Consider the following 27,564-nt stretch of genomic DNA (forward strand, 5'->3'; position numbering starts at 1 on the left):
GATTAGACTGGAATACACTGAATTATGCTATTAAAATAAAGATGTTAATTTTAGTAATAAACTCTTTGTTATTTTTGCTTGATGTAAATTCTATCAGGCTTTGAAGACAAAAAATCTCTGATGTCTGCAATTTAAATTATGAGCATGACAAAACTAAAATTCTTAACAAGATTAAATTAAAAATTCTTATTGCTGAAACAAACAAAGACACAAAAGAGTCCTTAGAATCGGTATCAATACACATCTAAAACTTAAGCAAAATCAAAGTTTCCTTTTAGAAACCTCAAGTTTGGTTTTACAAAAATTGAGGTTTGAAAAATCAATAGCAAAATTATGCATTCCTTACTTTCTCTTTGTATTCACAAAAAACCCAGGCTGAGGTAAATTTATCCTAACATCGTGCAGTGCAACTATGGCAATATCTGGCGCATTGGACAAATGGAAGTTATTTGATTTTCTAAGGAAACTGCCCTCGGTGTCGTTGCTATTTTCACCTATAACTTTTGATGCATAGTAAATTTTTTCCCCATCTCAAATGAACTTATATAAAGTTCTGTTGTTTAGGGATACTTTTCAATGAAAGGAAATTATCGGGATCTAAAGTCATTGTTTCTTCGTCTTCCTCAAACATTGGTTCTTCTGAATAAATCCTCATTTGATCATCTTGACTAGAACTGTCGTTTTGCAATTTGTTTAGTCTTTGCAGCCCTTTGCCCTTTTTTCTATTCCGTTTATTAAAGAGTTTATTTGGGGTATTGGTTGCAATAATGGGCCTTGTTTTCCGTCTCTGTGCTCTTCCCCCTTTTCTTGGAGCTGCCTTTGGTAATCCACAAAACTGGAAAGTTCTAAATAAATATATAAAAGGATAAAACTTCATGGGTTACAGTGGATTGCGATCCACTGTGACCCAAGATGAAAATTCGATGGCAATTTTGGTAAACATTTAAAAAATAAAAATAGCAAGCTCTTCTCCCAATAAACTAAAATAGTGTATTCCAATATTAAGTACTGACAAATGAAGGGAGAAATCGAACCATTCAATTTTAACCTGTGTTTGAACAAAACACTTTAAATACACCTAAAAAAAAAGTTTTGTATTTTTTTTTGTAAAAGTGCATATAGAAAGTGCACACAAATACACAATACACAAAGCTATTGCAAACCATTCACTGTAAACCGTGATCCACTGTTACTCGTGCTCCTCTACCTACTCAGTTTTGGAATAAATAAAATAAAATGAATGTTTATTTAAATTCAGAAATAGAAAAACAAATAACTTTATTCACAAATCACATTTTGAAGTTTTGAGCACTTTTGATTGTCATTTTTTGTAGCATTTATACATAATAATTTTTTTAATATGTCAGAAAGTGATGACTCGGGTAATGTAAAAGGAAAAGAAATTGAGGAAGTAATAAAGTGGCTGGATCAGATAAATATTAAAAGACCCAAGAAGCGCATACATAGAGATTTTTCAGATGGGAGTATGTTTTCTTTTTCAAATAATTTAACAAAAGGGGGTGCTTTTATTATCTCAATTTTAAATTATTCATTTTAATAACCTGAACTTTTAAAAAACATTCAATAATGTTTTTCATTTTCTCAGAACTGCTCGCAGAAATCATAAAAGAGTTTTACCCAAAATTGGTGAATTTGCACAACTACAGTGCTAGATTTTCTGTCGCAACTAAGAAAGAAAATTGGCAATTTCTAAACAAGCATGTTCTAAAGAAACTTCATCTTTCTTTGGATGAGAAAAAAATATTCAATATTTGTAACTGTACACCGGGCGTCGTAGAGGAGCTTTTATTCAATGTAATGGAAAGGATTAGGAAAGATGAAGAGAAGAAAAAGCGAGATGCAGAGGGAGATAAAGAGTCAAGTGATGGAAGTTGGTATGATGTAGGCGCTATTGATGAAGACAGTAAGTAGATATAATTTTTTTATCGCTGTTAATTAAAGTTGATGATTTCATCATCATATGCCTGATATTTATCAGGCATATGATGAAGAAAATACTAATTTTTTTGACATTCAACCAAATACGTTCCCCGTAAATCAGTCAAAATATGGGTTATTAGTGAAAATGTGTGTAATAGTTGGCACTCAGGCTGATTAAAGATTAAATTAAGTATCAATGTACCTTATGTTTTTGTGGAAAGAATCACGGTAAATACATGGACATAGGAAATAAATTGTTTCACTGTAAACACTGTCACAAGTGAATTAAATAAGTGGTCTTTTAAACATACATAAGTGCTGATTGTACTGAATACAGGGACACCATCTCGGGCAATAAACAATTTTCAAAAGCAGCATATAATTTAAACTTTCTATATATTTATATTTGTACATGCCAAATGGCAATCGAAGACCTTTTTCAAATTCAGCACTGAAAAAGTCATTGTCTACATCAGTTTGTTTAAAAACAGTAATAGTCCACATCAATTTGTAATAATCATTTAATTGGCATTTATACCACTATGCACTGCCACTATCAGTCATTGTTTGACAGTTTAAAGGTGTTCTGGATCTTCTGAATATTTTTTAACATATTTTTACACAGTTTACTAAATATTTTTACAAATCTAAATATTCTCAGGTTACTGGTAAAAGTTAGTAAATACATTTGACTATTTGTGAGATATTACACTTTTAAAGTCTAAACCTCATCCCAAATCAACAATTCAAATATAACCACAAGTTAAATATTATAATTACAGAATTACATGCAATTGAGAATTTTCATTTACTTTTTGAACAAAGATTATTTGATGCCATTTATAAAGACATCTCATTTTTCAAGAATTTTTAGTTATGAACTTGTGCCAAATGATATGAAAAGTTCAACTACTATACAAGCTTTTGAAAACCCCTTTTTTATATAAAATATAAAAACTATCATCGACCTCGCGGTGTAATGGTCAGTGCATTTACCTACCATGCAATAGGTTTCAGGTTCGATTCCCGACATGGTTGATTTGAAAATACACCTCGCGGTGTAATGGTCAGCGCATTTGCCTACCATGCAATAGGTTTCAGGTTCGATTCCCGACATGGTTGATTTGAAAATACACCTCGCGGTGTAAAGGTCAGCGCATTTGCCTACCATGAAAGAGGTTTCAGGTTCGATTCCCGACATGGTTGATTTGAAATATTTATTTAAAACTGTTTTCACACCAGAATATTTCATAGTCCCTGGACTGGTACCTGAATCGTAAGACTGATCATTTTACCTAATGAAAAAAATGATCAAGATACTCAGCGATTGGTGTACCAATGTAGTGCCCTATTCACCATTAGGTGCGGAAAGGGAATGATGATGATTCAAACATTTTTTGTTTATTTTTCACTAAAACCCACAAAGGTCCAAATATTGTCTAAAAACCTCAAATGTCACTAATATTTTATTTAATATTTAAACATTCAAGCAATCTTTATAAAATTTTCAATTCCTATTCAGCGCACTTAAAGTAAATCTATGATTTCATTTTGCTAGACATAAAAATAATATTAAAACTGTGAAATGAATACATTTGAGTTTTTTAAAACAAAGTCTTCAATTTCTTGCAGCCAACCTATTAATAAAATTAGAGTTTATACATACTCTAAGAATAAAATACACTAATATACAAAGAAATTGTCAATATTTCTGTACATACTGTTTGTTTACCCAAAAAAAATAAAAAGATGATGTGTTATATATTTATTCTAGTTTCAATATGTAAGTGAAAAAACAAAACAAAATAAGTAATACAATATAACTAGCAAAGAATAAATATGTACACCAGTCTTTAACCCTTTCTCTGCATTAATATTTCACATATTTTATTTATTAGTTTAAACACTCATCTTACATTTTATTATTGACCATGAATATATAGACTCTATACTTAATGAATACTTTAGTTATTTACCTTTTTGATAGTAAATTACTCACATATGCTGTGAGAACTGCCTAGTAGTGCTGTCATAGGTGCTCACAGATATATGTGAGCACCGCAGAGAATGAGTTAATGGGAAAAGGAGAAGAGGAAAATATATAAAAAAATAAATTAGCGCTTTTTGTGATTTTGTTTGTAAAATAAAATCTTGTAAGGAAATTTTTCTAGTATATCTGGCAACTTTTGGTGTGTGCAAAATTTGATGGGAAATTTTATTTAATAGGATATTGTTTTTTCCATCACCGGGAGTGCTTTTGAAGGAAAATCTTCTCTGTATCTCTACAATTTGAAATATATTTATAAAAAAATTATGTAAAAAGTTATTTGAATTAGTTTACCTCCGTTCCAGCCGATATCATGGTTATACCAGTTCGAAGAAGATGCGGAGGTGATAACATTGAAATATTCAAGAAAAAAGTTATTTCTTATGATTGCTATGAAACTGTTAAGAACGATTTATCTGAAAAGAATGAGGCCATTGAAATTCTAAAGCAAAAGGTAAAAATATTATGTGAATAGAAACTCTGCAAGTATTGCCCATTTTATTTTTAAGAGTGTGTACTCGTAGATATTCATAATTTTGTATTGTATTATAAGGATATCCGGTGGAGGTAAATCAACTTCGTTGTGTAGCGTTTGACGCATTCACCTACCATTCATAAAGTCTTGGATTCAATTCCTGGCAGGGTTAGATGATTAAACAACACTCCATTTAGTTTACCGATGTAGCGCCCTATGCAGCGCTGGATGCGGAAAGAGGGATGACGATGATGATGATCATTTTAGAAACACCAATTGGCAAAATGTACAAAACTCAATGATTTTTTACAGAAATCATTTGTTCATTCATGTTTTTATTATGAATAAGTACCTCCTTTTCAATAAAAACTTTTTTCAACTTTGCTTATATGTATGTAGTTTGCACCCATTTTGACAACAGCGCTGTTAATTGATATGTTTTTTAGCCATTATAACCTACATATTCAGACTCGTACATTGATTGGATTGAAACAAAAATAATAATATCAATTTTGAATACGTAATATGTTTAGGTCTGCCATCTTGAAAACATGTTGAAAACTAAAGATATCCATCTTGATGAACTACATAAAAGCATGTCCAGGAAATCCCTCCGATCAAAAAAGAATGAAATATCTTTGATGGATTCCAAACCTGAAATACTCTCAACAATATTAGCTATAGATGATCTATCTGGCCTTGAAGATGACATTGTCAAAGAAAGCAATGTTAAACAGATGAACAACATCTCAGAAACAAGTGAAACATTAAATGATTTGATCAATTTTACAGATTAATTTATACAGAATCACTGTTATATATTTATACAAGTATATTATATTTGTAATTTATTGTAGCTTTTTAAAAAATAAATGAAATAATAAATGTTTTTTTGATCAAATATTAAAAAGTTGAATAAAATCATCTGACAATACAATTAATAAATGAACAAAAAAAGTCGACATTGTTTTTACAAAAACAAACGCTTAAATTTTGTTCCTGCTAACTTCGATTGACCCTTTATTAAATCTCAAAATTTATTCGTCATTTAGTCAAACGATTCAAATATCTAGTAGAATATGTTTTTATAGGTAACAATAAAAGTCTAGATGGGCAAGAATATTTTTATTTTATAAAAGTTAACTAAAATATATTATTCAATATTAAAATTATCTTCAATCATTTTAGTACAATGTTTGAATTATAACAATAAATTAATAATGACTCGTAACAATTCAAATACCACTTAAAAATACCATGTTTTGGCTAATATAAAAAAAGAGTATTGTACCTACATCTTCAATTGAAAATGCATGTGTGCCATTCAAAATTCCTTACTGCAAATAATTTTTATCAGCTGTTGTAGAAGTAAAATACGTACTTAGTTTTACAGTGACCAGCATAACATTACAAATGTTCAAGAAAAATGTAAACATTCATTTATATTAAAATATTGTTCAGAATGGCGCATTTTTTAAATGCACAACATAATTAACATTTTCAATAAATTTATTACACTATATAAAAATAAAGTTGTGGTGTATTCATAAAGAGTGTGTACATTTTTTGGACAGTATGCTTATATAATGGAATGCATTAAATTTTAATTTAGATCTTGGGATCAGTTGGTTGAAGCTTAGACAGGTCTTCAGAAAGTTCCCATAGTTTTTTAGCCTTGGCCATATCGCTGGCTCCGGAATGGACATCTCTCTCCGCACAGTCGAGGAAATACTTTCCTGTAATATTTTCCAATTCTTCAGAGATTGCGACGTGCAATGTAGTTTGGCACCCTTGTTCGGGAGTTTTGAAGAATCCTTTAATGATAAGCTGAAGAGGCAAGTTCAATGGGAACGGAACATTTCTCCAGATTCCTGAATCCACCATTCCCGGATGGAGGCAGTTGGCTGTTACATTTGTGCCTTCGAGTCTCCTAGCCAATTCCTTTGTGAAGGAAATGTTAGCGTATTTAGATACATAGTAAAGGTATGCTGGGAAACCATTAGTAGGATTGGGATTCTCTAAATTAAGGAAAGCCAAACGATACAGTTCCGAAGCGACTACCACAATCCTAGCTGGAGCGCTCTTCTTCATAAGATCGATTAGCAGATGCGTTAGCAAGAATGGGCCGTAATGATTAGTAGCCATTGTTGTTTCAAGACCATCTTCTGTTTCAGTCTTCTTGAATGTTTGGGCATATCCAGCATTGTGGATGAGAACATTCAGCTTATTTTCATTTTTTATAACCTCCTGAGCAAATTCGCGAACAGATTTAAGGGAACTGAGGTCCAATTTCATCACGAGTACTTGGTCGTTCTTGGTTGCTGCGACAATTTCATCTGAAAAACGATAATTTCATTAGAAATATCATTTATAAAAATAATACAATTAGGTTTTGAAAATTTTTATTTAATTCAATGTTAAAATACACATTTCAATGAATGCATAATGTGCCAATTTATAAGTTGACAAATTCCATCCTGTTAAGATTTATTTATAAAAATATGCAGCTTGGTTTTTCATGTACATATGTTCTAAATATACACATAGTTTAAATATAACATAAAATAGAAAATTAAGAAAAAAACTAAAAGGTAAGCAAGTAATGAAAAACATAGAATAGTCAAATGATATAAAAATGTTGATCTGATTTTTTAAGCAGGGAACACAGAATTACACGTGACTTGTTGTGACAAGGTCACGTGTTCTAATTCAGTACCGCGAAACCGTCCAATTTTTCCCTGGATGGATATTTTGCCCAAACAGTCTAATCTATGATCAACCTTTAAAAAAACATATTTCCATTTGATTTCGGTAAATTTGGTACCAAATTGGATGGTTTCGCGGTACGCCTTTTTTAAGTGTTACACTAAGAAGAAAGCTATATGAACATCAGCTCCCCACAATGTATAATAAATATAAATAGACAAATTATTATCCTACTAGTCGCATTTAGGAAATATTGCATTGCTAATGATAAATTAAAATAAAGAGAGAGCAAATCATGATACAAATGTAAATATTCATATTTCCTTAGTTCGTATTTCTGTGTAACTTGTCAAAGTTCTGAGCTGTCAGTGTTATTATTTAACTTGTGAAAAATGTACCAAGAAAAAAAAAACATCTACTTCCTTAAGGCATTGGATTGCATTTACTATTAAAACAATAAATATTTTCTTCTTTTTATAGTTACAGTGTAATTATGACATTTTCTTATCACATATTGTATTGTTCCACTGTCTTGTCCTGCGTAAACAAGGCTGTTCTCAGATCCGGGACAGGACAGTATTATCCTATCTATGGTAGCATTCTCATGTGAGCTCTGCTTTATTTAGAGAATGATAACAAGGAAGGCAATCACCAACCAATTTAAAGTGCCATTGAAAACGCGCTAGTAATATGTCATTGAGCGCCCTCAATATTTCTTATCTTATTGCTATGATGATATTATTTCAATTATTATAAATGTGTACCTTTTGCTTTATTAGCCAGGTCAATATTTCTACATGCCATAATGACCCTGGCACCTCTCTTGGCCAAGTTCAGAGCGGTTTCCTTCCCGATGCCTCCATTGGCTCCGGTGATGATGACGGTCTTGCCGTCCATCTTTGCCTCACTTCGGCACTTGCCCATGGTGAGATAGGCGTAGAGGCGGAGGGCGGCGAGAACTGTCAGGACACTGAAGAGGATCAGAAGGAAGATTGCGATCGCAGCGGGGATGATGACGTACAAATAACTCCAGTTCCACCAATTCATTCTCTGAAATACAAACATTAATTTTATTTGTGTATTTGTAGAAAAATTTTGAAAAAAAATGTACAGAAAATATTATGAATAGATAAAAAACAAAAAAGAAAGATAAAAATGCCATTTAAATAAAGACTTTCATTTTCTTTTTTATAAATATCCATCTATAAAGATCTGGATATGCTTAAAATATTGTTAATAAAACCAACTGGAACTAAGTATCTTGCAGGTAAATAATTAGTTAATGTTTCATTCATTATTCCTTTTCCCCACCTAATGGCTCTTAGCGCACCACATTGGTACACCAATTGCAGCGTATCTTGATTTTTTTTTTGTTACATTGAAGATAAGATTTAATATATTTTGCAGAATGCTCTAAATGAGGTTTTCTGTAATTTGAATTATTTAATACTGAAAGCACGCACGACTTTCGCTCACGGAAATGTCTCTTTTCGGCCCCTTTTGTGGAGTGTTCAATGTCCTAGATGAACATCTTAAGTTCTCTAAAACGAAAGCCATTTTCAGGAAATATGTACAAATTTGGATTTTGTCTAAGGGAAGAGACTATTGCATGAGACTACCGCAAGACATTGCATAGACTTATATATGGTACTATTAAGCGTGTTGTCCAGACGTTTATTAACCTTTTCCTCACTAATTAATGTTTCTGTAATAATAAGTGCATATATTTACCTATATTAATGCATGCTTCGACTAACTATTATGCTGTATCCCAACTCAACACAGGGCTCTAGGCCTTATAGAGTTAGATACATATTTTTTTTGTAAGATGTATCTTTATATGAATGAATAAAATTAAAAAAAATATTATAATGTAGGTAATGTTTAATAAATTGTATATTTTTTGTGGACATGCTCGTACATAATATTACCCATATATTATAATACAGAAAGATACAGTTCTGGGTGTAAAATAGAACCATAACCCAGGACAAGTGTTTTCGATTTGATGGCTGGTCTCCGGTAAAAATCCTGAATAAGGATATTTCCTCTATTGAGTGAAGTACCTTGTTGTGTAGTGGTTGGCGTGATCGCCTACCATTCTTAAGGTTAAGGGGGATTTATTTATTTATATTTCTCCTTGTCCTAGCATGTAGACGATAAGCAGGGTTTTAGAGCGACAGGGAAAGGGACATTGAAATAAATATGCAAAAAAAAATATGCTCGATTGTATGAGTGAATCCGAAGAAAGACATTTAGTCTTTAAAATGGACTCGGGTATGTGGTGGATGCTTTCATTAAGGTCTTGGGTCCGATTCCTGACAGGGTGGACATGAATTATTGATTTTAAAGCTAGTTGAAACTGTAGTATTTTATGGTTCCTGGACTGGCACCTGAAGCGTAAGACTGATCACCTTACGTTCATGTAACAGATAATCGAAACACGCTGTATTTGGTTTTAAATGCAGTGCCCTATGCACTACTGGATGCTGAAAGGGGAATGATGATGATTGTAATAATGTTGTTCTCTTTTTTTGCTTTTTCAGGAAAAACACAATTTTTCCGTTTTCTTCAGTATAAAAAAAGAAACTTTAAAAATGTAAGTTTTTTAAAAAAAATTAGTAAGTACTATAATTTCCATTACTTGGCTATCATATGCCAATCCTTCGAGATGTTTTTTTTATTTTTTTTATTAAATTGAAAAACATATTATATATAATTTTATGTAATATTCCCAAGGAGTTTAAAAAAAAACTCATTTAGGGACATGCAGATAACAATATTTATTTAGAGACGTTTTTATATTTTAAACTATAACATTATTTACTGAAGCAGAATAAAAATTATGATACACTACAAATTAAAAGGGTATGAAAAATATTTAAAAATAACAAAATAAACGGCGTAAGTATAGCCTGTGAGCTCGCCGATACATGACAGATGACATTAACATAACCATAGAAAAACATAGCAGTTGAGCTCTCAGAAGCAAAGCAACGTGAATGCAGCAATGCTTGAACTACATGTCAATAATATTCTAATAATAAATAATATTATTTGGCCATACGGAACTTTAAAGCACACCTTGGTTTAATTACTAATAGTATTTTATCGGTTAGGTAGGTGTATTTAAAAAAAATGTTGCGTACCTGAAAAAAGCACAAATAATTATGTTTTTGTAAATGATGTCAGTAGCGACACTCAGAGAGTGGCTTTGTGACGTTTTGACATTTTTTATAAGAAATTCATGGCGTAGCCGAAATACTGTTATAAAAACGAGGATGTTTTTGTTGATTGACGTTAGCAGGCGCTACCCAGGGGCGACTTTGTGACGTGAGAAATTATTAAAAAAAATAGATTCATGGCGTAGCCGAAATATTGTAATTAAAACGAGGATGTTTTTGTTGATTGACGTTAGCAGGCGCTACCCAGGGGCGACTTTGTGACGTGAGAAATTATAAAAAAAAGAGATTTATGGCGTAGCCGAAATATTGTAATTAAAACGAGGATGTTTTTGTTGATTGACGTTAGCAGGCGCTACCCAGGGGCGACTTCATGACGTGATGAAATTATTAATTTAAATATTTTTTTTCATTTTACATAGCGTAGCCGAGATAAGAAATTGCGTGGTGTTTCGAAATTTAACCGTGTAGGTAGCCGCCTAGTTACAATATTATTTTTGTATTTGTATAACTCCTGTTTTATAATGTTTATGTATTTATCGCTATAAGAATTAAACTAAAGATAGTTTTTACTTTTAATCGCTATCCGTTTTTTAAATTATGTTTGTAACACTCAGTAATATTTATTTTTCAAGTATTCAATGTTATTTTTGCATTTGAATGAATATTGTTAATATAAAGCGTATTTTTATTTATTCGAATTTACTAGACTGTTTTTATTACAAAAAATAAAAATGCATATTTCTCTATGTATTTTTCTGTTATAAACAATCTATTAAAATAATACACATCAAATTTCCATTGTCTGTTGATTTTATTTGCAATCTTCTTTTTTTTCGATGGTTAAAACTCTAGGAAATTCAAAGACAATAAATTTTTTACTGTCATATATTGGCGAGCTCACACGCTATACATAGCCCAAATAAACATAATACTAGGTATGGAAATAAATTCAAAATGATATATACATTATACAATCTGGGAAAGAAAATTTTAAAAAGTTTAAAATATTACATGTATATTAGTATAGTATGTATATTAGTATATTATGTATACATGTATATAGTATTACATGTACAAACTGAACTAGTACGAGAATGCAAATGTTAAAAATTACAAGAATAAAAAAGTTTTTCTTAAATTAACAAAATTTATTTTTATTTTGTGCCATCGCATTATTTAATGCGCTTCGTGTGAAAAACCCGTACGCTCAATTAATTGAACAGGTTAGATAGCGGGTAACAAGTAGTTAATTTGTGGGAGTATTTTAGAACAATAATTGTTACTGTACATTTTTGAGTTTAAAAACTTATGCAGGTGACTATTTTAAGCTATTATTACTTATTACACACAAGACATAAGGGTCAAATAAAATCAAAACTCCGAAATATGATCGTTATTTTAGACAAGTGAATACATATTATTATGTATTTATTTATAATCGCGGTGGTTTTTTACTCTTTTATATCACACACAATGGCAAATCAAATTAGCCCGAGAATACAACATTTCCAAAAAGTTTCCAATATAGGAAGCCTACATAAATCATAAAACAGCTATAATAGGTTTCTTTCCGTATTTTGTATTTATTTTCCCGCGCTTTTACATGTCATTAATTAAGACTGGCGAACCTAGCGACAGAAAATGTAATTAATTTTCCTACTTTTTCGATTATCAAACTGGTTTACTCGGGGCATAATTAAGATTTAAAATAATTATTCTGGGTAGGAAGTGGTTTTATTGCGTTTTATTGTCATAATATTTATTTCAAAGTATAAAAGTAAGCGTTTCGTTGCAATCTGCACACAGCTGCTGTTGCTATGTGCAAGGAAGCGCGAAATCAAAGTTATGTTTGGGTAGGTACCCATTGAACAAAAAATAAACCCTCTTTATAAATGTAGGTAGGTACGCAGTTAAAGCTAAAATTTATTACTCATGATAATATTTATTTAAATATCGTAAATTGACCTTTTCACACACATTTTATTAACTTTGTATCGAAAACCTTATATTTTCTTTCTTTATTGAGGCCTTTTACCAAAACATGACAATATCGGTCGAAAACAAGTTACATACATATTTTCAAATTACAACCAGATAGAAACAACAAAACTTTAAAATTTGTTCAACTTTAAAATAAATATAAAAATAATAAAAAAAACATAAATAACTTTAAAAAATACACTATTTTCTGCCTTAGAACGGGGAAGCTATTCCTAGTTAGGCAGCCTAGATGACTCACTAGCAAAAACAAAAAATATGTATGTATACTTTTACTGCTAAGTTTAACCAATTGTATAAATAATTAAATGTAAATTGCTGTAATAAATAGGTAGCAATAAAATAAACAAAAGTAATAAATAAATAAAATACGATGGATAGCAATTATAAATACGAATATAAAAATAATGTTCAATGTACAAGAATAACATAAAATGATAGTTAACGAAATTAATGAATTTTTTACATAAATTGAAATGAGGGCAAACTCATTAAAAGCATAAGTACTCAGGTACCTAATTAATAATTGAATAGTGCCAAACATCGGAAAACTGAACAAATCCGTACCCTTAGTAAATACCTACTTATTTATTTCAAAAGGTAAAAATCCGATCGGAACATTCAATCCTTTGTTAATTTTTGAAGGTCTATAAAACTCATAATAAATTATTTTTAATTTAACAAATTGTTTAAAATACTTACAATAAATAATTTTGTGATGTAGATATAAATACCTACACCTAATCTATTCTAAACCAAAATTAATTGGACCGGATTGTGGTCTAGTGGTACTGTGAAATCACGGATCAGAATAAATAACTACGCACCGAGCTTCGAACCCCACTCTACTAAAACTGCATTTTGTGGTTACCTACCATATTGTAAAGGACACGTCGCACATTATTCATTCAGTGTGTATCAATGAAATTTATTTAAAAAAAGTTGTTTTTCACAATAAGGTTTTTAAATTTATTACACTTTAAAAAATATAATTTATAACATTTCTTGACTTAATTATTTACAAAAAGGTTTCGAAAGAAGGTAAAATTTTTTGAATTTTTTATAATCAAACTTCTAACCAAGTTCTTTCCTGTACACTTTTCAATATAATTACAAGTTTTAAATTATTCACCCTCTCCCTCATTTATTCACACACGCACATTCACACTCTTCCTCATTCATTCACACATACACACATGAATACAAACGTCGCACACATACAATTACGTAAACTCTTTTCTTATATATTATATAGTATTTGATTTACAGTGGATTTTTTTAATTGGCTCTAGTATTGTTAGTATATTTCTACTTATTTTTTATGTAATAGCTGTAAAATTACAAATAAAATAAAACTTGATTACCATTTTCAAGCACGGTTATTAAAAATTAGTTAAAAACGTTTAAAAAGTTGAAATAGTTGTAAAAATTATGAAAATGCCCTTGGTAAAAGAGCAAAATTGTTGATTAAACGGTTGCAAGATAATTTTATTCGCAATTGGGAGAATACAAGAGTTAGCGACGTGATTCGGGTACAAAGTAAGACATTATACATTTTTTACCGCAAGGTACCCATTAATGAAACTTGTTTCTTTGTTGTTATCAAGAATATTATTATTTTGTAAACGAGCGTGCCAGCACTTCTGCGTGCGCTGTATGGGTCAGAAAATGATACCAACAATTGCAGTTTCCTGTACCCCCAGCAACTTTCGTGCCTAATCTTGAGCCTTTTTATTCGTTGTTTTACACGAGACAGTTTCTGGGACTGAAGATTGCACGTTGGCATGCGCAGTACGTAGATATTTTCAGCGCCATGACAGATAGCGGGCAATTTCACAGTCGAGAAAACGAGACATCTTATGACGACGAGACAACTGATAACTAACAATATATCATTTTGCAAGCCAACATCAGGATTCTAAAATAACACAGATAGTTAACCTTATTGAAAATCTATATTTCGAGTAAAGAAAGACAAGCGTGAAGTGAAAAAGTACAGCGAAACAAATAAGGCTGAGGATAAATAACATGACACAAGCAACAACAAATTAAACCCTGCACTTTGACAATTGAAGATCACAGTTAACCGTATTACAGGCGTAGAGTGTGTGCGCAGACGTGTTTTAATTTTTTTGAATTTGACCACCCGCCCAATTTGTGTAGGTATTAAATGACACAATATTTATTGGGTCGAATCGTTTATAAGGTCTTGTACCATTTTCTGACCCATACAGTAAGAACTTCAGTGCGTATATTGATCATTTGTTACATGAAGGCAAGGTGATTAGTTTTCCGTTTCAGGTGCCAGTAGGTACTACATAAATAGTTACATATTGCCGGGAAAGTAACCTTTTAATAAGCAAATATGTGACATTATCGAGAATCGATCCCGGTACCCCATGCATGGTGGACTTACCTTGTGAGGTGGAGCAACTTATCAGATATTCATGAATAGCAAAATTGATGCGTTAAACAATATTTTATTACCAATTAAAACTATAATTAATTCAACAAGGTGAACCGTTATTATGAATAATGTCACAAAATTGAAGACTCCTATAGAAAAACCTGATTTAAAAATATTACGAAATGTCCATTAAGTAGAAATGTTGATGAAAATCTAACCTTGACTTTCATTTTCCAAAAGCTTTAAAATACGAACTTTTTTATATCCCAAAAATTTTAATCCTTCTATTTTTGGGAGCATGTGCATGCTCGTTGAATGCAGCCCTGATATAAATAAACAAAGTCGGTAACTATAGGTAATTTTTCGTGTTACTTCTTTTTTAAATATTTTACTCTATGAGGCACGTCTATGTATTAATATGACAATGTATGTGGATATCATCATCATCATCATTCCCTTTCCGCACCTAATGATGCATAGGGCACTGTATTGGTACACCGATCGCAGCTGATCTTGATCATTTTTTTATCATCATTCATTACCAGTTCAAGGACTATGAAATATTTTAGTGTAAAAATACCCTTTTAAATAAATATTTGATGCCAACCATGTCGGAAATCAAACCCGAGACCTCTTGCATGATAGGCAAACGCACTGATCACTACACCGCGAGGACGACAAATATAAGTATGAGGATATACTTTTAGAAATAAGATAAGAAAAAAATATAATTTAATTTCAATATAAGTTGGAAAAATATGTGTTTAGCAAATAAGTAAGTTCTTGAAAAGTGTATTGTCTATAGTTTGCTAACATTAATAGTTTATATCACATAGTTTAATGATAATTATATTCAAGTTAATATTAGGACATTCATATTGTATTTACTATTTTAAGATTAAATCAACAAAATAATAGAGTAATCTGAATCCAATCGTATCAATTGTTATTTTTTCTCATAGAATTATGCTTAATAGGTTGATAATTCTAATAATGATTTAAAAGTGGACTTACATGTTTAATAAGAAGTGTTGTATAAAATTCAACTCAGACAGAGAAACTTTTTGAACAATGTTATATCTTTGGTAGTTCCGCTTCAACTAAAGTTTAAAAGCCTGTAACCTTAGGAATAATAATAATTTCAATATATTTACAACACAGCATTCCCTCAATTAACTAAATTCAAAACATAAATCAAAAAGATGTATTTCATTACACCGCTGCAAATAATCAATTAAATTTTCATTCGACATTTTTACAACTTCTCATTTTCCTTGGTATTTTCTTGTGGATTGACTTCAACGCAATAGTTCGGTAATTTAGCAGGTGAATAAATAAGAAATTTTATAGCATTTGAGAACTTATTGGTATTGTACGTGTATCGTGTATGTAACTTTTTATAAAGTGGTTTAATTCGTGACGTTTTAGTTTATAATAATCCCCAGAAACAGGTTCTTTCTTTATTCTAAAAATAGAATTATTGGGAAGCATCTATTTTGTTATTAGTAGTCATGCAGTTGTAGTGTAGTAGTAAGAACTTTGGCCTCGTCATCATCATTCCCTTTTTTACACCCAGTGGTGCATACGGCACTGCATAAAGGTAAGGTCTTACGCTTTAGGTACCAGTTCAGCAATATTGAAATTTCAGTTTGTACAACCTTTAAAATTTACGTCCACCCTCTCGAGAATCTTTTTATGTTTTTTATATAAATACACATATTACAAAAAAATAATAACGCATCCTTAACTCTATGAGACCAAGAGTCCTGTGCTGAGTTGGGATACAACAAAATAGAAAGTGGAACCATGCATATTAAAGAATACTACAAATAAAAAACATTACATTTCCATAAATTAATTACTAACTGATCAAACCTATAGAAGAACCTCAATAAGAGTAGGCAAACGCGCTAACCGCTTCACAAGCGACCTATCTCACCTCGATTTCCTTATTCAGGATTTTTACCTTAAGAAGCCATTGATTCTAAAATACTCGTCTGGGTTCTGCTTATATTTCACAAACAGAACTGTATTCAATGTTTATTTTTTGGGTTAAACCGTGTGTGTTGAATTTGTTCCGACGTTTCGGCTAGAAAAAAGTATGTGTTTAAGTACTAGTAATTTGTACCGTGTCGCAGTCGGCAGTAGGCATATTTCTATTCATTTTTGTAGTATGTAGTGCTGGGAACCATGTTTGGTTTAATTTGAGCCCGTCGTCTTTGTTTATGTTAGTTGGGTGTCGGGGTATTTCAATTGCCTCTTTTATTATTCGCGCACTGTAATTACTGGGTTTATGCTAAATTTTTGGTTCAATCCAACACACACAGGTATCGTCCAAAAAGGAAACACATTGATAACAGTGACCCTGAAAACCATCAGAACTGTATTTTTCATCCGCACAAATATAATATCTAAAAAGTTAATAGACTGACCTGATCTACAGGTAAGGTAAAAAAGTCAACCATGTCTTTCACAACTCTAAAACTCGATAGAAAATTATTAATCAAAATAAACAAATCGACTGCTCGTCCGTCTAGTTTCAACTCTCTCATTACTATGAAAAAAGATGCAGTTAACGAACGAAAAAAAGAGTTTCCGCTTTCGAATTAGTTGCAAACTTTTAGTTTCACGTAATCATGTATAATGATGTAATTTAATGAGAAAGTGAAAAAAATGCTGCTTAATTAATGCATTCGTATTTTACAATTATAATATAATATGCATTAGTTCTCTATTGTATGGAGGCTATGGAATTAACATATGAGCACTGAAGAAAAAAGAAAGGTACGTTAATTTATAATTAGACTATCAATTTTTTATCAAATAACTTTCGAAATTAATAGTTCAAGATGATGAAAAAAATATAGAATGAAGAGGTAGGCAGCAGGAGCGTGTCGTGAGGGTTTTGATTAGAGAAGCAGTCACTAGGTACAAAGGTAAAATATGTACCTACTATCAACACAGTAATTCGAGGTAAGTGCTTTGAAATAAACTGAAATGCAATTTAATGCCATCATTTCAGCATAAAAGAGTTATGTTTCGTAGTTTAATATTGTAATACCATCGTGTCAACATATTGAAGTGTTCAATTTGCTATAAAATGGTCACAATATATGAAAAATAGACATGGATTTGTTTGTTAGAACTGCTTCCACAGAGTTTGTGCCCAGTTCCTTATTCCAGAATTTAAAGAAGCGAAATTAATTTTACTTCAGATAGGGAGTAACTGCGCGGGCGAAAGGTTGTGTGTGGGTTTGTCGCAATTTTTTAGAAGTTATCAATGAACAAACATCGAACTCATCTCAGATCGCTACGATAAACAACCAACTAAACTATTTGTTGCAGTTTCTAAAAAAAATTGTTGACTTTTATAGCTGATATGTAAAAAAAGCAAGTACTGAATGTTTACACGAAAACTATTTAGGGAAACTTTGATTCCATCCAAAACATGGACGGACCGCGCATGGTAGGCAGGCGACTTGCGACAGTAAATGTTTTCTTGCGCTCGGTAAAAATTGGATCAATAAATTGTACGGCAAATTTTCCAGAAAATATACAAAAAGAAAAACTAAAAACGTTTTAATAAAAACGGACTACTTTACACGATGTCACTGGTCCATATGAATCAACCAACGGTAAGAGAGTTATGGAAGATTTCCAGTTTGCTTGCCGTAAGCGGACTAATAGGCAGAATTGATCGAGAATAAGCGGAAGAAAACCTCTGAGGTCACACGCGAAGTTATTTCAGAAATACGAAACTTTAAAAAAATGTAGCGCTGACAATATGATAAATAAAAATTGAAAAAAAAATATTCATGTGAGATTTTGTATTCAAACATTTACATGAAAAAAAATGTATTTTTTTAATCGGAGTTAACCGTCGAGAGTGACATGATTAAATACTTTGTGTTAGGATCATTTGAGTTTATTTTAAAGCACTACTAGTTTCGGAAAGCACAGTTCTTTCCATCAACAGGTGTAATTTTTAACTATTTATAACATTCAATATGTTTGATCAAAACATATACCTAAAATTGAACAGTAATTGCTTTCATACAGCGTTTTGTTTACTACCAATCTGTGAAAGATATAACCTTCTGTTAATTTATTTTATTACTGGGTATATATAATAAGTTCTTTCATTCACTATGGAAAATGTACATCTTTAAATTTTATGACAGTGCAAATTTTTTTTTTAAATTCTGTGTACATTTCATGTAATTTTTGTTATTTTCTTAAAATAAATCAAACAACACCGTTTGTAAAGGTTTTGTTCTTGTCCACGCATTCACATTTTTCATACAATCGTACTTTCAGGAAAACGAACTATACTTAATATTCCCAGCGCGTTAAATTTGTACGAGAAGCTCACGTAATAAAGAATTAAAGAATCAATGATAGAATACGAGTAATATACGATTTGGGAAATTAAAATAATATTTTGATTTACCGTCGTTGCGCAGACAATATCGGTCCAGTGCTTTTTCTATTTTAACCTTTCCGAGTGTAAGTGCAAAAAAAATCCGCAAGCTTTGGGAAAGGGGGAGTGCCAGGAATACCTTAGGTAAAATGCTAAAATACGATTTAAAAAAGTCATTATGATTGTCATTATAGTCTTTTTATAACTGTTTCATAATACTTTGAGTTTTCTGCGACATTGACATAGTATATTTTCATAAAATACTCTTGCGAGAGCATGCACTATGACATTACGCTCTTCTCGCTGCTACATGTTGAATAACACTGATCTTAAGTCATTAAACCCGTTAGCAAGAAGTTTGGGGAAAGCATGTAAAATCTGAAGAGCAAAATCATTTTATTTGGTGGTTACTGCTGGAAATATGCCACCAAATGGCAACAAGCTCACGTGCAAGCTAACCAAATATTATAAAACTGCAGAGCAAATGAATTGTAATGTTCGATGTATGCACGGGGGAAAAACAAAGACAAAGGTGAATTATTTTTTTAATAATTTGGCAAAAACACAATTAAATACGTTCTTAAGGGTAGGATTATGCAAAAATTTAAATCAATATAATAGTAAACAAAAAAGTTATTTTAATAAAATGCCCCCTTGGGCTTTTTCACACGCTCTCGCGGCCGTAGAAACACTATTATCTCGTTTATTTTGTATTAAAATACACGAGATAAAAGGGTTTTCTACGGCCTTAAGAGCGGTTTAGAAAAGCACCCTAGAAACCCCGTTAGACCCGGAAGATTTATTATTATTTAACTTTATATTGTATATTTATCAACATTATTGCATTAACATATTACAACAGAGATGAATAACATTTAAGAGAAGGTAATATAGAAGTCTAGGCATCTACAGGGCTTATGACCTGTCAATGGCTGGTTTAAGTGGCCACTTTACACACTGAGTAACATTCACCATTCTGCCCATATTTGAACATCTACATTCCTTCAATTCTTTCATCTGTTGATGTTTGTACAGATGAACAGTTTGAACAGATGAAAGAATTGATGGAATGTAGATGTTCAAAAATGGACAGAATGGTGAATGTTACACAGTGTGTAAAGTGGCCACTTAAACCAGCCATTGTCAAATCATAAGCCCTGTAGATGCCTAGACTTCTATATTACCTTCTCTTAAATGTTATTCATCTCTGTTGTAATATGTTAATGTTAACAGCTTCCCAGGGAGTTGAATCCAGTCCTTGTCTTAAAAAATTTGGACAAACTCAAAATATTGTTAACATTAATACACATTGTACAAAAACTAAAATCCCACTAAAAGGTTAAAGTATTTTTATTTTCTCATAAAGATTTCGCTATTTAGTTTCTACAAAATATACTGAAATAAAATACAATTACGTATTTTTCCTTTTTGTAATCAATGAGAAACCTTGTAAAAAAATCCTTCATAAAAAGGAACACAAAAGGACATTGTTTTACTATCTCCTTAACAATGTTACTTAACAGATACTGCCGATCCAACGACGTTAGACTGTATGCATTTCACGTAGCGTTAAATAGTTTTTCACAAAACTAATGCATTCATTATTAGATAAATCATCTTTACATGCACACGGAACCGTTATATTCCCCAATGAATAATTTATTTTATTTACTTCAATCAATCATTTCCTTGATAATTCAATACTTAAAAAAAACACTCTAGCTATAGAACTTTATCGTTCTGACTTATAAAAACAATTTAAATAGTTACTCTTTGACTTCACAATAATTAAAATTAGGATATGAAAAGCAAACTTAGAAAGCTCCACCAAAAACGGAAAAAAGTTATTGATGTCAAAATAAACTATACATAAAAACCTGCCTATCTAAATAATAGCGTTATTCAAAACTGTCTCTAAATCTTGCAAAATCAGGTTTCAATTATACTCCTTGACACCGCAAACTTAACATTCTTCATTGAGTCATAGAAGCATAATTTTATGAAAAATTTCACAATTCTTTTTTCAAAGTTTTTCGCAAATATCTCAGAAACTCCTTCAATGGAGATTTCTAAGTTTGCTTTTAATATCCTCTAATATAAAAGGAAAAACATATAATTGAAGAAATATGGATATTATAAAAATATATATAAGAAATATATATAATAAATATATTAAAAATATACTATGAATATATAAGAAATATATATATATAGGCAGAATGGTAAATATCACACAGCATGTAAAGTAACTACTTAAACCAATGCCAATGACTGGTAAGTTCTGTAAATGCCTACACATCCATACTCACACCTCTGTTGTAATATATTGATTGATATGATTGATTTATATGAATAACTCATATTATTAATTTTATTTTAGAGCAATCTTCATTTTAATACCTCCAACAATAAATTTATTTATGGGTCAGTTCAGAGACAAACTTTGAGCTAGATGCTCGGCTAGAAGTCTGTTTAATTTGAAGACATGAATAGATAAAGATGTTTTGTGACAAAAACCAATAGCAGATACATACATCTAGGGTTAATGTTTTGAACACCAATACAATTAATGATCAAATAATCCCTTATTCGCCAAAATTGATTTGTCTGCTACTATTTGATGGCGTAGTTAGCTTAATACAAAAGGACTATATATAAAAATTTCAAAAAAATTTCAAAAAAAGTACATAAAAAAAATTGTGCCCAAATGCCTTCATCCACTTATGTCTTCAATTGTAATTTTTTTGAAAAAGGTGGAAAATGGGACTGTGTAAGTGCATAAAATACCTAGCGCCAGCTGCTTGCTAATTTGTGTCTTGGCCTTAATGAAAACAATAAAAAATTTAACAACAATATAACTTTCTTGGGGCATTGACCTTCACTTCACGTATAATGTTAAATGTGAGTAATGTTCCCATACCGGTTTAACGAAATATTTCAGCAGAACTACGATTCTCAATCCTGGGTTACGACAAAAATAAGTTTAATAAAAAAAAAATTTAAAAAATACTAAAGCAATGTGATGATGCACAGATGCGCTATACATTGTGAATTATTATATCCCAGTGAAAGGGTTTCAAGTATTGGTAAATGGAGGTCTATTGCAAACATCAATATTAATGAAATTATTATTTATTTCATATGTTCAGTAAGTCGTTTTCCAAACAAAATATGTAGTTTTTATATTTTTAATAGACAGGTGCCGCGCCGTGGCGGAGTTGGTGAGTCAGCCAAGTGTAAAACTGAAGACGTGGGTTCGATTCCCGCAAGTTGCAATAGTAAAATTCATTAAATACGTTTTTCACAATGAGGAAGTTCGGTGTTTTTTTGACAGAATTCAAAGTGCTATTTTTTATTCATTTTTTAATGAATTATATAATAAAGTAATAGATAATATATCTAAATAACACAATATATCACGAAGTTACATCGTTTGCCTTGATTTTATGGATGGTTGTTGTATCACACAGAACCACAGAAAAATATCAACTTATAGTATATATTATATTACTTACACTATATTATGTACCTCCTTTGTACGTACAAATATATGATATTTTTTTATGGCTTACCTGTCAATAAAATCACCATTTGCCACTGAAACATAGCCAGTCAAAATTTAAAAGGTTTATGTTAAATTTTTTTTTTTTTTGTTTACTTTAGGTATATTTAAAGTGTTTATTTCTACACTATTTATTTTTTGTTAGGTAAAGGGCATTGTCCACATTGACACATTATCGGCCTCGTGGTGTTATGGTCAGCGCGTTTGCCTACCATGCAAGAAGTCTCGGGTTCGATTCCCCACATGGTTAAAATGAAATATTTATTTTAAAGGGTGTTTTCACACCAGAATATTTCATAGTCCCTGTACGGTTACCTGAAGCGCAAGACTGGTCATCTTACCTTCATGTAACAAAAAAATAATTATCAAGATACGTTGCTATTGGTGAATCAATGCAGTACCCTATGCACCATTAGGTGCGGAAAGGGAATGATGAAAGGGCACCGCGTGCCGCGTATGTTAATAAATAAATAAAAATATTGAAGTAGTTAGCATATTGGTACGCAATGTCCACCTGTCATATTAGCAAATCCATAGGTACAACTTTCATTTTAGTTACTAAACTTTTGAATGATTGAAAATATCCGGAAAGATTAAGAACCGGTTGTTTTGAATCAATAAATAACTACACTATTTTGTCTTCCAAAAATGGTACCGGATATACGCATTTTTAATACTTGAGAGTAATATTTGTATCTATGCTATTACTTTATTACAGATATTTATTTTATTAAAATAAGGAACTTCAGCCCTACAGGAAATTGGATTCAATAAAAGTTTTTTTTCGCGTGGTAAAAATTGGGGCATTCAATTGTACGACAAAGTTTCCTGAAAATGTACGAGAAAAATATTTTTTTTTTTCAATAAAAACGAACTACTTTGAACGACACCATTGGTTAATATGAATCAACCAATAATAAGAGAGTTATGTAAGATTTCTGGTTTGCTTGCCGTCAACGGACTAATGGCAGAACTGATCGAGAATAAGCGGAAGAGAACCTTTTACGTCACACACGAAGTTATTTTAGAAATATAAAATATTAAAAAATCATAGCGCTGATAATACGATATTTAAAAATTGATAAAAAAACGTATGGGTTAGTTTAATAGTCTATTAACAAATCAAAAAATTAATGACAGTCGAAAAAGGAATCATGGACTGAAATTATACAATAAACTACCCGACAAAACTAAACAAAAGACTTTCAAAAAGTGTAAAAAATATTATCATCAACAATAATGAATAAAAAAGATACATTATTTTTGCAAAGTGAATGCAATAATCCATAAGGGTTAATAAACAATTTTAAATAAAAAAAATGAAAAAAGCCACTGAACTTCCTCATATTTATTGATTTTTTATACATAATATACGCATTGGCAGGCTTATTGCCAAATGGAAATTTCTTGCAACCAATCGATAAAATAAAATAAGTTATTTATTTAATTTATGTTTCCAAAACGTAATCGAGAAAAAATAAAATAATGAATCAAAATAGAAATAAAAACAGAAAAAATAGTATATGTATGTTAATGAATTAATATCTATACTAGTCTTAAATGGCAAAATGGAATAATTAGTGAGAAAATGAAAGGAGATTAAGGAAGAGAAAGGAGACATTTATTTAGGCGTGATTTTAACAGAACTACTAGAGAAACGTCTTTGATGGAGATTACCTATTTCACAAAGTATCGAAGCAGGCATCTGAATATATTTACTAAGCAGTATCACACGTGTTTTAACATGAGTACCTACCAGGGGCGAACCGTGTGTAGAAGCGATTATGCGCAGCTTACCATTATATTTGACTATCCATAATAATGTTTTATTGTAACTTTATTTACAGAAAAACAAATAAATAATTACCATTTTAAATCATTTCCACCGTTTGTATTTTTATCCTAATATAAATATAAATTTTAATAAAGCGCGCCCAGTGCCTGCGGTGAGCCAAGAAACTAGCCGATTATTCCAGTTTATTTTTTCATACAAATAAGTATACTATATTTTGAATGTATTAACCCCAGTGCGGGTTTTTTCTCCTAGATTAAACTTGCAGATTACACTAATTATTTGAAGATTTTTGATTTGTAAAACAGTATTTCAAACATTGTTTCTTAAGAACTATTTTTCTTTCAGATGGTACTTTTGACAAAAGACCATAATTACTTTCATGCGTCATATTGCAAGACATATAGCGCCCCACGCGGCCGTTTTTAGCACTATTAATTGCTAGAATAATTCGGCCAGTTGACATTTCAATTGAATACTTAATATCGAAGGAATTCATAGTGGTATTTTTTATTTGTATTTTAATGAATTATATATTAAAGTAATGGATAATAAATCTATATAATATAATATTTCACGAAGTTACATTGTTTGAGTTGATTTCATGAACGAGAGTTGTTGTATAACAAAACCACAGAAAAATATCAATTTATAGTATATATTACTTACATTATATTATGTACCTTCTATGTAGGTACAAATATATAGTATTTTTTTATAGCTTACCTGTAAATAAAATAACCATTCGCTACTGGCACCTACACGGTAGTGTAGGTATACCCACGTGTAGTGATTTTTACTGTTTTAAATATAGGTAAAAATGGTACAGGGGACCACAAAGAAATAAAATTATTTCATTTTTTACCTATAGGCAAGATGATCAGGCTTATGCTTCAGGTGCTTTCCGATCACCTATTAAATTATGGAAGGTAACTAAATTGCTCAACATTAGACAGCGCAAAGACTATCACACCCCCCATCTTTTGTTCATCGTATTTCATAGTTCTAACGCACCTATATACCTCCGTGAAAAATATTCACGCTTATCAGTTCATGATTTACCTTTTCATTCTTATACTCAAAACACCCTCTTATAATGAAGTAAAGTGGTTTTAATTTTTTTTTGTTTGTTAATAGATAATTAAATCAAACCCAAATATTTTTTTTCAACTTTTATTTATCGTATTATCAGCGCTATGATTTTTTAAAGTGTTGTATTTCTGAAATAACTCAGCGTGTGATATCAAGGGTTATCTTCCACTTATTTTGTCAGTTCTGCCAATTCATCCGTTTACGGTAAGAAAATCGGATATCTTTCTCAGCTGTCTTATCATTGGTTGATTCATATGAACCAGTGACGTCGTTTGAAGTGGTTAATTTTTAATCTTATATTTTTTATTTGTTTTCGTACATTTTCAAGAAACTTTGCCGTACAATTTAATGTTTCAATTTTTACCGCGCGCAAGAAAACATTCATTGTATCTAATTTCTCGTAGGGCTGAAGTTCCTCATTCCCATCCACGATTTCTCCTTCTTTAACTCATACGGTATCCATGCAGTTTGACTGCGGAATCAGCTCCCATCCACTATCAAAGATATTTCTACAGTCACTCTGTTTTAATCATGCCTGAAGAAACATCTCCTTTCTCTTCTTCAATCTCCCCTCTTTTCTACGTTTTATTCTCTTTTCCCATTAAAGACCAGTGTATATTCAAGTAAGTTTTATGCGCATTTGACATGTTCTGTTTTTGTACATGTATTTTTTTCTCTCGTACGTTTTGAAACTAAAATAATATGAATAAGACCGTTTATTTTATAGGTTTGTTGTTAGAAATCGCCATTCAATGAACAAAAAGTTGAATAAATCAAACGTTAATGTGTTATATAATATTTCATTGAAAACCCATTCTTTAAATACAGGCAAATTCAACAAAAACATGCCTGTTGTAAAAAAAATAATTTAATAAATTGTTTTTAGCAATGTTTTCTGAAATCAAGCTTACTACTAAAAAAAATTCCGTGGTGAATACTGGAAATGATAAAAATTTGTCAAATGAAAGAAATACTAAATTAAAACATAATTATTATTTACAGTTATGTTTTTAAAAACACGAATAAAATTAGACGTTTTTATTTATTTATAACAATTCTCGCATGTGACGTCCCATTCTCTCTGCTACGCCAACGTGAGTATACCCGTTTAATATTTATTTTGAAGGTGTATAAATGCAAGGTTCTAATATTGGCAAATATTTTTTGGATGAGCAAAAAATTAAAATAGTAAAGGTATTATTATTTTTTCCGTTAGACGTCACATAAATTTAATAACCTGAAAATGAGACGTTTGGCGCCCTATGGAACAAACAGCGCGTATTACGTAACCGCAGCATACTTGAACGCAATGTTTGTTGGAAGCGCAGTCAACGGGCATGACGTGTGACGTCAAAGTGACACCAACTGCGAGCCGTTTTGTATGTGCTCGTTATTTTTTTTAAACCTTGTTTTTTCTACATTAATAAAATTAAACAGAATATAGAATCGTAAAAATCCGCTAAATAATTAAAAAAAAATACTCATAAATAAACTAAATTAATTTACCCAGCCATTTCAGAATTGTACGTTATTTACGCACTTAACTTTAAAAACGTTTGATTTTGGCGGCGGTTTTCATGCATTAGCGCCTCTATTGAGAAAATTGAAAAACATCCCGAAAATCATCCCTCAGTAAACTGTCAAATGTCAAATGGAATATTCCATGAAAACATTGTTGCATTGTTCCGACTTAAATAACTAATATTCAACACCATTTTATATGGTTTACCATTATTTTTGGTTATTTATTATAAGAAACAGTTATTTCAAGGGTTATCAAACTTACCGTGCCGTATATTTGACGTTTGTGTCAGTAGAATGAGCCTCCGCGCACTCGGAAATGAACGATTCACAGCCGACTTCACACGACTCAATGGGAGGAATGGCGACTGTAGACTGACTTGGATTCAATGACAGCGCTGTGGGATTAATAAAAAAA

General features: G+C 31.0%; 2 protein-coding genes across 5 annotated transcripts; one reads left to right on the forward strand and one right to left on the reverse strand.

The window, feature by feature from the left end:
• Nucleotides 1-1,270: 1,270 nt before the first annotated feature.
• On the forward strand, nt 1,271-8,079 carry LOC148277957 (sperm flagella and cilia-associated protein 1-like). Of its 3 annotated transcripts, none has more exons than XM_088232123.1 (4): nt 1,271-1,484; nt 1,607-1,924; nt 4,294-4,442; nt 7,949-8,079. In XM_088232123.1, the coding sequence occupies exons 1-4, from the start codon at nt 1,361-1,363 to the stop codon at nt 7,973-7,975; spliced, it is 618 nt and encodes a 205-aa protein (XP_088088249.1). In that variant the 5' UTR covers nt 1,271-1,360; the 3' UTR covers nt 7,976-8,079. The 3 variants fall into 3 exon arrangements, with proteins under 3 accessions (XP_088088249.1, XP_088088245.1, XP_088088250.1); XM_088232119.1 differs by lacking the exon at nt 7,949-8,079 and adding an exon at nt 4,997-5,348; XM_088232124.1 differs by lacking the exon at nt 7,949-8,079 and adding an exon at nt 4,542-4,885.
• LOC148277958 (retinol dehydrogenase 12-like) lies at nt 5,574-27,564 on the reverse strand. 2 transcript variants are annotated; one of them, XM_088232118.1, is made up of 3 exons: nt 27,412-27,564; nt 7,934-8,219; nt 5,574-6,799 (listed from the first exon to the last, which is right to left on the reverse strand). In XM_088232118.1, exons 2-3 carry the CDS (start codon nt 8,214-8,216, stop codon nt 6,072-6,074), a joined length of 1,011 nt encoding a protein of 336 aa, XP_088088244.1. In that variant the 5' UTR covers nt 8,217-8,219; nt 27,412-27,564; the 3' UTR covers nt 5,574-6,071. The 2 variants fall into 2 exon arrangements, with proteins under 2 accessions (XP_088088244.1, XP_088088243.1); XM_088232117.1 differs by lacking the exon at nt 27,412-27,564 and adding an exon at nt 15,774-15,875.

This window comes from Micrasema longulum, unplaced genomic scaffold, assembly GCF_059751315.1.
Source record: "Micrasema longulum isolate JH-2025_06_02 unplaced genomic scaffold, ASM5975131v1 h1tg000949l, whole genome shotgun sequence".
Lineage (NCBI taxonomy): Eukaryota > Metazoa > Arthropoda > Insecta > Trichoptera > Brachycentridae > Micrasema > Micrasema longulum.

Bases quoted from the DNA above. Each gene is read 5' to 3' on its own strand.
- LOC148277957 (XM_088232119.1), top strand. From the start codon at position 1,361: ATGTCAGAAAGTGATGACTCGGGTAATGTAAAAGGAAAAGAAATTGAG. The intron at 1,485-1,606 runs GTATGTTTTCTT...TCATTTTCTCAG, and splicing joins TAGAGATTTTTCAGATGGGA to AACTGCTCGCAGAAATCATA. The intron at 4,443-4,996 runs GTAAAAATATTA...TAATATGTTTAG, and splicing joins TTGAAATTCTAAAGCAAAAG to GTCTGCCATCTTGAAAACAT.
- LOC148277958 (XM_088232118.1), bottom strand. From the start codon at position 8,216: ATGAATTGGTGGAACTGGAGTTATTTGTACGTCATCATCCCCGCTGCG. The intron at 6,800-7,933 runs GTACACATTTAT...ATCGTTTTTCAG, and splicing joins CCTGGCTAATAAAGCAAAAG to ATGAAATTGTCGCAGCAACC.